General features: G+C 41.2%; 1 protein-coding gene across 2 annotated transcripts; it reads left to right on the top strand.

Annotated features, from left to right (window-relative positions):
- Nucleotides 1-3,032: 3,032 nt before the first annotated feature.
- On the top strand, nt 3,033-11,554 carry RPL14 (ribosomal protein L14). Of its 2 annotated transcripts, none has more exons than XM_061585995.1 (6): nt 3,033-3,140; nt 4,592-4,693; nt 5,299-5,393; nt 6,359-6,458; nt 9,456-9,509; nt 11,454-11,554. In XM_061585995.1, exons 1-6 carry the CDS (start codon nt 3,138-3,140, stop codon nt 11,520-11,522), a joined length of 423 nt encoding a protein of 140 aa, XP_061441979.1. In that variant the 5' UTR covers nt 3,033-3,137; the 3' UTR covers nt 11,523-11,554. The 2 variants fall into 2 exon arrangements, with proteins under 2 accessions (XP_061441979.1, XP_061441980.1); XM_061585996.1 differs by lacking the exon at nt 3,033-3,140 and adding an exon at nt 3,261-3,582.
- Nucleotides 11,555-12,322: the final 768 nt, after the last annotated feature.

Genomic DNA, 12,322 nt, shown 5'->3' on the forward strand with positions numbered 1-12,322 from the left:
AACTTCGGCAAGTCAGTAATTCAGTTCTGGATTGCTCCAGTGGGAGTTAGCCTTCCACTGTTATGCTGGTTTCAAGGAGTGAGGGAAGGAACTTAATGGGGGGAGGAAAGGGGGAAAGGAAAGCTAGAGCGACTGGAAGTGGCTGGTTAAGCCAATGGAAGCAAAAATGGAATTCATGGAGAGTTTAGTGGGCAGAGAAAGGGGAGTATCTGAAAGTGACAATCCACTCGCCCAGCAAAAAAACATTGGAGCAAAGCGCCTACATGGGAGGAGTGCAGCGAAGCAGAGAAGTTTTTTCCTTCACTTTTCACACTTTCAGCAGATTGGTTTAATACAGATTTAAAGGGGAAAGCAGCGACATACGTTCACCTTGCCCATAATGTCATGTGAATCCTGCGAATTAAACAGGGATGCAAGTAGCACCAATCTCACAGTAAGTCACCATGTGAACAGGCCCAAAATGTCTATTGGAAAGTATAGATTCCTTTCAAATCGCCATATGAATGCATTAAGCTCAGGGTGATTGGCTGGTTGATATGTCCCTGTTGAGAGGATTGTCTGAAAGAAACCCTACCTTATAGCTTTGACTGACTTAAGATAAATGTTTGCATTGCTACAAGAAGACAGTAGTTCGTCACTCTAAGGTGATCTACTTTAAAATATAAATATAAAGCTTGTTACATTTATTAAGGGCTGCAGTGCTATCTATGCCTTTACTAGCTGAGTGCTGGCAATGGCAACAACTTTGGCTGTTGTCTGTTATGCGTTTATATTCAAAGGCACAGCACCTCTGGATATAAAAGGGTGTCAGCAAATCTCTTCACAGGCTGCAATCTAATACATGGCTACTCAAAAGTAAACTCCATTGGATTCAATGGGACTTACTCCCAGGTAAATGCATACTGGATTGCAGCCTTACACTTAACTGTATTTCTCTAAGCAGTTGTGAGGTTCTAGGGACACAGTACTTACCTAGCTTTGGTTTCCTCTGGAAGGAGGCCACTGGCAGGTTATTGGCATTTTGTAGTATTTACTTTTATTTTCAAATGTACAGGTTGAGCATAGGTAGAAGCACAGCTTAAAACATTCCAACAGACAGCCAAAGTTCACTACTCCTACATCTGATCCCAGAGTTACAGCCAGTACTCAAAGATGCTTGCAGAGTCCAAACTCAGGTTACTCTTCATCTGTCTAAAATTCCTTCAGTCTGTTTCCTTTACAGACTTCTACATTGTTTACAGCATCCCCAGCAAAGATGGGGAGAAGGGGAAGTATCCCCTTTTCAGGTATTTTCTAGCCAATCTCCTTGAGGAAAGGAATGTACTTGGCAACATTGCAAGGACTATTAAGGTCAGCACCAGCAGTGGTACCAGATCCATTAGCCCTCTCCAGTCCAGTAATGCAACCCTATTTACATACCATACTAGGCAATCTTCCAGCACAATCCTATGTATGTTATTCAGAAGTAAGTCCTCTCAAGTTCCATGGGGCTTATTCCCAGTCTTAAGTGGGTATAAGATTTTAGCCTTAAAAAAGGCAAAGCATTCCGTCTGATGCTCCCCTTGCATCTCTTTCTTTATAACATACCACCTACATTTCAGAACGTCACTGGATAAAATGTAGGAAGAACAACTTAACTTTTAGCAAGTTCTAAATTAGATACTTGCCAATGTATTTCACCTATATATATACTGGGCTGGTCCAAGACATTTTGTTGCTTGAAGTGAAGGACAACATGGTGCCCTCCCATTCCACATACAGAAACTGGTGAGCCTGACAACTGACTCTTACTTCAACACTACTATTGGACAGTAGTCCTGAAGGTAGCAGACTAGCTTTGAGGGTGCACAGAGTGCTCTCTGAGTGGCACATGCAGGAACAATGAGGAATAGCATGGGAACTGCTCCCAGTATGTATGTATGTATGTATGTATGTATGTATGTATGTATGTATGTATATATATACATACATACATACATACATACATACACACACACACACACACACACACAGCCAGAGCTCTCAGGGCAGTTTACAACAATTAAAAACATCAAAAACAAAGATACAAATTTTAACAACAAATTTTAAAAAAGCAATTTAAAAACACATGCTAAAATGCCTGGGAGAAGAGGAAAGTCTTGACCTGGTGCTGAAAAGATAACAGTGTTGGCGTCAGGCGCACCTCATCAGGAAGATCATTCCATAATAATCACACACAAAAATGCAGTTCTAAACAGAAGATCCATGGACATTGAGGTATCCTAAGGCCACATCCACACCAAATGTTTAAAGCACTGTTATGCCACTCTAACAGTTATGGCTTCCCCCAAAGCATCCTGGGGACTGTAGTTTGTTAAGGATGCTGACAGTTACTAGGAGACCACTTCCTCCTCCCCCCCCCGCTATAATTCCTAGAGTTCCTTGGGGAGAGGGATTGGTTGTTAAACCGCTCTGAGAATTGTAGCTCTTTAAGAAGAATAGTGGGTCTCCAAACAACTATCAGCACCTTAACAAACTACAGTTCCGGGGGGGGGGGAAGCCTATACTCCACTTACCAGGAAACAAGCCCCATTGAATTCAGTGGGACTTACTTTTGAATAGACATTATACTATTGTGATGTCAGTAGAGCCAAAGACCCAGTAAAAGCTAAGCGACATTTTGCGATTCGCGCGTATTGTAACAGGGCACCGTCTTATGAGCAAGCATCACAGCGCCGCCATCTGTCCAAGAATATTCAACTCCAGTAATTTCTAATGCCAGTTAACCTTCCTTCCACACATATATACTATTTACTACGCATGCGAGTAGCGCAACCGGTGGGGAGAAAGCAGGAATTCCATTCACAGTCTAGGATTTGACTTCCGCTATGTTACAACGCATGCGTCCTGGCCAAGCCCTTGAATTCGTCTGTCCTCTCCCATCCTTCTTGTGGAGGCTCCTGCACATGCGCCCTGCCGATCCTCTCGGGATTGCCCCATCCAACTTCACCAGCGCATCCTATGTGCTGACGAAAAACTGCTCGTCGGGTCCCGCCTCATCCCACTGCGCGCCTGCGCAGTTCAGATAGTGAAAGAAGTATTGGCAGCAACCGGAAGCGGCGCTTTCTTTTTTTCCGTCGGCTTGTGAGGCGGCCATCATGGTGAGCGCGCGAGCGTGGCTGGGGCCTTTTCCGCGAGGCTTTTCTGAACGGCTTTCTCGAGGCGGAAGGCATCGTCGTTAAAAGTCTGTGGTGCAGCCTCTCCTTCACATGAGTTGGCGGGCGGTGGAAGCTAGTTGGAGAGAGCGCCCGTGAGGGAGGAGGGCGAGGGGAATGCCTGGGATTAGCCGTGCGTCTGGCTGCAGGCACCTCGTCAGGGCTGGAGAAAGGAAGAGAAGAAATAGACGAAGACTGGGGACGGAGGATAATAAGGACCGTGGGGGGGGGATTCATGTCTCGTGCGGCCTCGCGGATAGGGGGCCGCGTGGCTTCTGAATACCGCCTCGTGCCGACCACAGGAGTGGCGGACTTTGGGGCGGAAAGCGCCTTGGATAGCTGGATGCAAAAGAGGACAGGGCTCGTGAACCAGCAGTGGTTGTTAAAAGTAATAGTCTTGCAAGATACACCCCCTGAAATTCCCCTTTCTGCACAGTTCTTAAAAGCGCAGGAGCTCTGGCCTCGTTTGTGTCTTCTGGCCTTCCTAGAAGAGCCGGGTTCAAATCCTTCTGCAGGTGTCGTTTGGCAGGCCGTGCTTTCGCCTATGTGTGACTTTTTTAAAAATAGACATTTCATCCATTTATGTATCTACGAATGAATGAATGATGGTAGAGACCATTTCCCTCTGTTGCCTCTCAAAACGTACCCGTGAAGCCATCGCTTTTACTTGGTTAAAATTCACTTTTAAAACCCGTTTTTTCTCTGAAGCCTTAAATAACTGCCCAGCTACATGTAACTGCAGTAATCGCGCGTTCTTCCCACGGCTCCCAGCTCTTCCCTCCCTTTCATTTGTTGTGTTGTGTTTTCTAGGTTATAAGGATTAAGTGCTTTGCAAAGTGGATCATTCGATGTGAATGATTAAATAATTAAAATATATCCTTAAAATAATTCTTTTGAGGAATTTCATAATTATTTTCAAGCATTTCATGCTCTTTTGAAGCGGTTTAAAGGGATTGTGAGGGATAGAGGGTGAAGGAGTCCTTTTGCCCAAGTCCATTAATTCTCACAGTCATTAACTGTTGGTGACCTTACTTAACTGGGGAGGTGGTTAATGATGAAACTTAATTTAGACGTAAGGGACTGGATCCAGTGTAGCATTCTCTGAAGGAAGAAGCTCTTCTTCAAGCAAGGGCTGGGTCAGGGTCATTAAATTACTTGATTTCAAAGGTTCAGCTTCATATTCCCTTAAGCAACCACAGTGTGATACCTAGGTATTTGTAATGCTTTGTTTGGTTCTTGAGCCAAGTTTCTTGAGAACTTCAGAAAATCTTAGACTTTACTGGTTTCTGGGTTTTTTTCTGTTCTGTGTTAGTGTTGTGCTCAAGGTTAAAATTCTTCCTGAATGTACCTAGCAGTATGCCATTTAAGTCACTAAAATAATGCTGTTTTCCATTAAGGTGTTCAAGCGCTATGTTGAGATTGGCCGAGTTGCCTATATTTCCTTCGGGCCCCATGCGGGCAAGCTGGTAGCGATTGTGGATGTTATTGATCAGAACAGGGTAAGTTTGAACGCATCCATTCTGGCTTTAGTGACTGAGAAGGAAAGAGTCACTGCCATTCATTTTTCTAATAAACCTTCATTTCTTTTGCCATTTAGGCTAAAACTTCTAATTATTTGAAATATTTGTATGCCACTTTTCTGAGCAGATCTCTCCCAATGATAAATATTTCCAAAATACAGCAACAAGAATAGAAATACAAAATAATCTCTGAAAGTACTTGAGCTGTAAAAGCTAAATGAGCCAACAGTAATAAGATACCTGGCCCAGAATATACACTCCAATTTCTGATTAATATCTTTAACAAAACTGTACAAAAATACAGTTTGTCCATAAAATATGCATTGTCCATAAGTTGCCTGAAGTAAAAGAGTGTTCTTTGGTTTCAAGAAGGTGCTGCTGTCTTAAGACTGTTGCATATCGTGTATGACTAAAGGGAAATAATATTGGTCTGATGCTGTTTGGCTTTCCATGTTCAATTTTCTTTGTTTAGGTTTAGCATCTAAATTCAAGTTTCCTTGTAGGCTGATGAAAACAACAGTTTTTCTCCCTGAATTCAAGGGCTATCTTGAACACGTTTTATCTTCTCCCTCCCCCCCCCCCAGGCATTAGTAGATGGTCCCTGCAGCGGTGTCAGAAGGCAAGCTATGCCCTTCAAGTGCATGCAGCTAACGGACTTCGTTCTCAAGTTTCCTCACAGGTCTGTTATCCTGGTAGTCCAGAATCACTGTCTCTCTAAACTTGGATTATTATGGAAACAATCTATTGTTGCTACTGCAGGAAATGTGTTAACAGTTCATCATGTTCTATATTGGCTGAAATCTTTGCTGAAGATCTGTGGTTGGATAGGAATTTCCTCCATTTTAGGTTATCCACAAGAGGAAATTTTCAGTTGGTGTCAACTTGAAGGGTGTTCTGTTGTAGTTACTATTCTGTATATTCAGTATAAAGCCAAATGGGGAAATCAAAATTCAGCATTAGCATATTCATGCTGGAGTGGATAGTATATGGGTCTATATAATGCTGCCAGCAGCCCATCAGGCTGCCAGATAAATGATGCTTGAACTATATGCTTATCAGAAGTTGAGCTGAAAGTCCTAGTGTAATAAACATTCCTAAACCACTGCATGTGTTGAAATAAGCATCAGTCTTTCTGATAACATTACAGTGCTTCAGCCTTTTTGAGAAACTTTTCTAGCCCCCTTCCGAACAGTGATTGGCATGATTGGGTCATGTTTGTGTTTGAGTTATAGTATGGCATAATAAAGGGTGCTAGGGTCTGCCTGTATGAAGAACCTGCTGTTTGTGACTATTGTTTCTTTTTAGTAAGCAAAAGTTGTCAGTTCCATAAAGATAATTTTTCAAGCCACATAAGGATCTGAACTGTTACTTTTTTGAAGTGGCTCAGAATATGCCACGACCCTGATGCATTGCTGAGTTGCTATATTACTACTCTTATAAGACAACTTTTTGAAGGTGGGTGTGTGGGTTGCTACCAGCCTTTCACTCCTTACAGTTAGATCAATAAAAGATGTAGAAGTCTTAAGACTGACATGGGAAAATATAATGTAGAATCTCTTTTTGGTGTGTTAGTGGTGGTTGTTGAGATTAATTTGCAAATGAAAGCTGATGTTTGATTACAATAACAATTTTTTTTTAATCTAGTGCTCGTCAGAAGTATGTGCGAGCTGCTTGGGAAAAGGAAAACATTAACGAGAAGTGGAAATCCACCAGATGGGCACAAAAAATTGAAGCCAGGGAGAAGGTATGTTTTCAAAATAGCATAAAATCTGCAACATTGTGCTGAACTAAATTTGTGCTAATGTAGCTAAATAAGGTGTTTCATGGTGGGGTGACTTTAGCAGCAGTAATACAAATAGATTTGCATTATTTCAGCTAAATCCACTCATTTGAAAGACTGCCTTTCTCCATGTGCGTGCCTGCATGTAAGATCTTACTTAAGGGACCTTCTTTGGAGGGCCCTGCCATTTGAGGTACACTGGATGATTCCTAGGGAGACAGCTTTTTAGTGGTGGCATGCTTTCACTGGTGAGGTTTGCATGCTGTCTACATTAATATACTTTCGGAACCATGTGAGGACTTCCTCCACCCTGCCTGCAGGCTCTTAAAACTTTAAGTGTTTTATGTTCTTGGTTTTCAAGAAGAGACCTAGGAGCTTGATTGAAAGGCTCAGTAAAAATAACTATAATAAATAATAAACTAAATCTGCTCCTCTTGCTATTTGAAAGCTCCAATAACTCCATGGTATTAAAACGCACAGGGACTGCACTGCATCAGTACCACTCACTTAGGACTACATTGATGCCCGTTTGACTCCAGCTCATGAGGCTGACAAGGGCCCAACTCTCCCCCATCTGTTCTTGCAATTTTCCAAAAGCCTGATGTGCATCATAGTAATGTCACACATGAATCAGAAGGTAGAAACATGCACAGTGGCACCAACAGTAGCTGCTGTAGTCTTGCTGCCTTGGGGGGGGCAGGGAAAGTGTATACTGCTATTTGTATTAATAAACAAGTGAGACCTGTTGCAGTGTGATGCATTCCTGTTCACTGTTCAAAAGGTCAGTCATGCCCTCCAGCACAGTCGGTTCCCTCTCCCACATAGTTTCCATTTCTCCTTGTAGGGTTGTTTTTGAGGGTTCATTCTCAGGGTTTTCTCTTTCTTAAGATTGTATTTCTAAGTGTGGAGTTGTCCCACGCTTGGTGATACCTCCCTCTTCTGCATGGTTGGTGGTCATCTGGCTACATAAGCAACAACGCTCTTGAATATCAGAACCAAGAGGGAGTTATGATTTTAAAAAGGCTGTATGTTTTAATCAACTAAAATGCTATTTGACTGAGTAGTGGCAGGGGATTTAAATTGGTGAGGCAAGGATTGAAATGCATGCATTCATCTTTGAAAGACATTTTGGCTATACAGCAGTAACAGTTACAGAAAATGAAAATATTTTTAAACCCCTTTTTTCTAGTCCTTGTTAAATATCAAACAGCCCTTGTTAAAATACGTTCTCACACTTATTCTGCTATTCTCAAAAATGGATCTTTATAAAGGCATTACCAAATTATTTACATTCGCTCAATTAAAAACTGTTTTAGATCCAGAAGATCTTCCTCTGTTGAGTTGAACAAAATTTTTGAAAGATTGTCATAGATAACAGAATTCAGCATGTTGTAGTGGTTAGAGTGTTGGACTAAAAGTGGGAATAATGGCCTCAGATCCCAACTCAGCCATGCAGCTTGCTGGATGACCTTATTTTTATTTATAACAAAACTGCCTATTGTTATATATTAAGGCAGTGTACATATATATATACACATATACATATATACATATATATACATATATATATATATATACACACACACAAAATAAAACATAAATCACAAAAAAACCAGTACAAAATAATCATTGAAATGACTACTAAATCAAGAAATTTAAACATCCGCATAGACCTGTAAGCATAACAAAGTTTTTAGGAGATGCCTGAAAGTGTATTTATTTATATTTAAATATTTATAAACTTCATATAAAATGTCACAAGGCAGTATACAACTGAAACACAATAAAAGCAATTTTAAAATGTCAAACACATCAGTAAAACCTTGTTGGCAAAGAATCTCATGTTTGAAAGGCCTATCTGAATAATAGTTTTTAGGGGAAATCTAAAAACGAGCAGGGATGACTCCTGCTGGACATCAGTTGGCAGGGAGTTTCACTGGGCAGGGTCTACCATGCTAATGGCTTGGCTTCTGGCAAAGGCCAGTCAAACTTCAGGGGCATGTAGGATATTCAGAAGCGCCTGTCAGAAGACCTCAGAAATCAAGGTGGAGCATAATTAATCAGGAGGTCCTGAAGGTACTTTGGGCCCAAGGTTGTCTCCTGAATTTCTGCTGGAAGAGTATTCCACAGTATGGGAGCGGCAACACTGAATTCCTGGTTTCTAGTTGAGGCCAGCTAAGCCTTAGTAACATGGAGGACAACTAACAGTGGTCCTTTGGATGATCTTGGTAGTCGAGCTTAAGGTATTTGGACCCAAGTTGTTCAGAGCTTTGTATATTAACACAAGAGTCTTGAGCCTGGTCCGGTAGCATATGGGTAGCTAGTGCACACGTTTTAGCAGAGGTGTTACATGCTATCGGCTATTTGTCCCCTTCAGCAGTCTAGCCGCTGCCTTCTGCATAGCTGGAGCTTTCAGACCTAGCCAAAGCACAGCCCCACAGTAATTCAGTTTTGAAGTTACCAGTGCATGAACTATAGCAGCTGTGTTATCCTGATCCAGATATGGCTATAGCTGATGTACCAACTGAAGCATATAAAAGTCAATCCAAGGCAGAGGTCACTTGGGCCTCTCTCATGACAAAGATGTATCCAGGAGTACTCCCAAGCTGTGTGCTGCTTTAGAGAGTGCAACCCTATCCAGATCAGTCAATTGGCCTGTATTCCAAACCTTGGGGTAGTAATTGTCTGTCAGCCTAATATACCTCACCGAGAGGTTGTGAGGATAAAATGGGAAAAGGACAGGACCGTGTACACTGCCTGGAGTTAGTTGAAGGAACGGCGGGATATAAATGTAATAAATAACAAGATAAATATTTGAGAAGGCTCAGAGGTTAAATTGATAGACATGAGATGTGTGTTTTGTCGGGTTGAAAACAGTTTGAAAGTTTGAACAAAGCTCAGCTTATTTAGTAAGATGGTTAAATTTCTAACATTAGTTTATCTTGGAAAATCTTTCAACAGAAAGCCAAGATGTCTGATTTTGATCGCTACAAGGTCATGAAGGCCAAGAAAATGGTAGGTGAATAATATGTAATTGACTTCTGGTTTTCAAAATCACTGTTTTGAAAAACAGTTGCTGGTAATGTAGCTTTATATTCCTGATGAGGCTCATTTTCCAGCATAATTTTGAAACTGTTTTCTAATGTACAGACTTAGGACAATTATTCACAATTAACTTTGCTTTCCACGTGAGTACCCACATAATTGCAAGCACATCTGTGAAGAAATTATGTGGAGGAAGTGTGAATGAGTCTGTGCATGGATATAGCCAGCAATGATTTCTGTAATTGTAGCCACCCTTTCCCCAGCCACTCTGATCTTTAATTGGTACAGTTGAAGTCGCATACAGCCCAGTTTAAGTGTGTGTGTGTGTGTGAGAGAGAGAGACCAAGACTAGGTCATGGAACTCGGAAGTAAGCAACTAGGAAGTGAAATGGGGTATCTCATTATTACTTCCATTTCTTACAGCCTGGTTCAGGTACAATTTTTTGTTGATAGTACATGTGTTGAAGAAAATTAGTTAATCTGACGTCCGAAGGCAGTGAGTGATATGCTTGCTAAACACTGTTTCTGAAAGCATTTTAAAATGCTGTGTCTACTGCCCCTCCATGGCCCCTGCCCAGCTGACTTGTCTGTCTTTATTTGGAAGGCCTTCATTCTGTGTTTGCAGCAGTATATAAGAGAAAAATCTTTCATTGTATTAGCAGATACATCTCCTTCAATTATCCTGCAGCTCAGTATGAGCTTCTTATTCCTAGTTAGATTAGATTGTGGCAACACATTGTATGCAGGGCTGCATTTGAAGACTCCTTGGAAATTATGATTAATCCCAAACACAACTGCTACATTGGTCATGTCAGTTTTTAAACAGCTTCAGTGTGTCTAGAATCATTTTGAAGCATAAAAGTGCTCTTTTGAGCTTTATACAACTTGGTATCTGAAGGTCTGCCTTTTCCCACATGAATTTTATCTCTAAGACTTATCATCTGAGATTCTTATTTGGGTGCCCATGCCATCAGAAGTCAGGCAGGTGGCAACCAGGGAAAGGGTATTTTAAGCTGTGGTGCCCCATTTATTGCATACTATCCTGAGGGGGCTTGCCTGTGTACTGAACTTTATGGCTTTTAGATGCCAGGGAAATATCTTATTTACCTAGGCTTAAATGCTGATATTGTTACCTTGCTGCTTTTAGCTGCTCATTCTCACTTCTGTGCTATTTTTATATTGTCTTACAGGTTTGTATTTTTGTGTTTTAACTTAAATTTGTAGGCTGCCTTTGAAGTTTTTTTTAACTGAAAGGCAAGGAAGCAATATTTTAGCTAAATCCAGGGCTGGCACAACACAGGGCACTGCCTGAAATGGACTTCTGCCTTTTCCTCCTCTCCATCTTTCCACCCCATGTTGCCATTGTAACCACCTCCCTCTTTGCTGACCTCTCATTCGCACCATGGCCATCCATGCTGCATGCCATGCGGAAGGAGTCATTCCTCAGAGCGAGGCATTATGGGTGAAGTGGCCCTGCAGATAATCTGTGCTATTGTTGCTTTGCTGTGATGAAGGCAATGCCTGTTTAGAGTTTCACAGTGGAGGTGCTTCATTCCTTGTGAGTGGGGGCCAGAGGCATCTTCCTCTGTGTGTGTGTGTGTGGGGGGACAGTCTATTCCCTTTCCTAATCTTCCTGATGCAGTTGACTCATTGCCTCATTATAGGGCTGCCCCAGCTAGATAGTTCCATCAATCAACAGTAGTAGTCTTTTCTGTATAACCTCTAGAAGGTTAACTTGTGAAATGGAATCTGAAACTGTTGAGCATAGCTCAAACAAAATAACCTTAATTTGAAAAGCAACACATATACTTTCAGTTGTCCATATGTGAGTGAACAACGAGAGGTAATTAAATAGGTTGGTGAAAATGAAGTCTCCCCCTGCTTACAATTATATATAATTTTGTTTTCTTACAGAGAAACAGGATCATCAAGCATGAAGTAAAGAAGCTCCAAAAAGCATCTGCTCCTCCCAAAAAAGCATAAACTGTCAGCAAATAAAATTTCAGTTTAATGTATGCCTAGTATGACTGTGTGATTAATTTTTTCAACAGCTTTTACCAAATTACCTAGAAAAACTGAATACTTGTAGGACTACTAAGATAAAATAGTTATTCATCTTGAAAAATGGAAATGGAGTGCCTTCAAGTCAATCCTGACTTATGGTGACCCTATGAATAGGGTTTTTCATGGTAGGCGGTATTCAGAGGGGGTTTACCATTGCCTCCCTCTGAGGCTGAGAGGCAGTGACCTTTTGGTTAGATGGTTAGTTTGTATTTAGCATAAATAAGCACATTCCCCTTTTTAGTTTTCTAAAGCTAAAAGACTGATAACAGCATTGTTGAATTGTAGTTCTACAATTTGCCTTGGGGACACTTGTCCATTTAACTATGTGCCTGTTGGCATTAATGAAACTTAACATTAACTATGGGCAGGGAAGTATCTCTGTGCTAGAGCACATGGTTTGCTTGCTGAAAGCTCCAGGTTCAATCCCTGGCTTCTCTAGGTAGGGCTAGGAAAGACCCTGCATCACTGTATACAATATTTATTTAAAGCATTTATAGAGCTCAAAGCAGCTACATCGATCAATGATTTGATTAAGAAACTGCCTTATTCCAACTTGTGAGCATCTTTCTTTGAATTGCATCTATTAGCAACCTTAAAAGTGTCTTATTATTTATTTGAAAGACTAGTTCTATTGAGCCTCATCACCTGCATACTTTCAAAGGGGCGTATCCAGTTTTAATGTTGTATATTTGTCCTGTTGACCCAGCTGTATCAGCCTG

This window comes from Rhineura floridana, chromosome 10, assembly GCF_030035675.1.
Source record: "Rhineura floridana isolate rRhiFlo1 chromosome 10, rRhiFlo1.hap2, whole genome shotgun sequence".
Classification (NCBI taxonomy): domain Eukaryota; kingdom Metazoa; phylum Chordata; class Lepidosauria; order Squamata; family Rhineuridae; genus Rhineura; species Rhineura floridana.

Bases quoted from the DNA above. Each gene is read 5' to 3' on its own strand.
- RPL14 (XM_061585996.1), top strand. From the start codon at position 3,430: ATGTCTCGTGCGGCCTCGCGGATAGGGGGCCGCGTGGCTTCTGAATAC. The intron at 3,583-4,591 runs GTAATAGTCTTG...TTTTCCATTAAG, and splicing joins ACCAGCAGTGGTTGTTAAAA to GTGTTCAAGCGCTATGTTGA. The intron at 6,459-9,455 runs GTATGTTTTCAA...ATCTTTCAACAG, and splicing joins AAATTGAAGCCAGGGAGAAG to AAAGCCAAGATGTCTGATTT.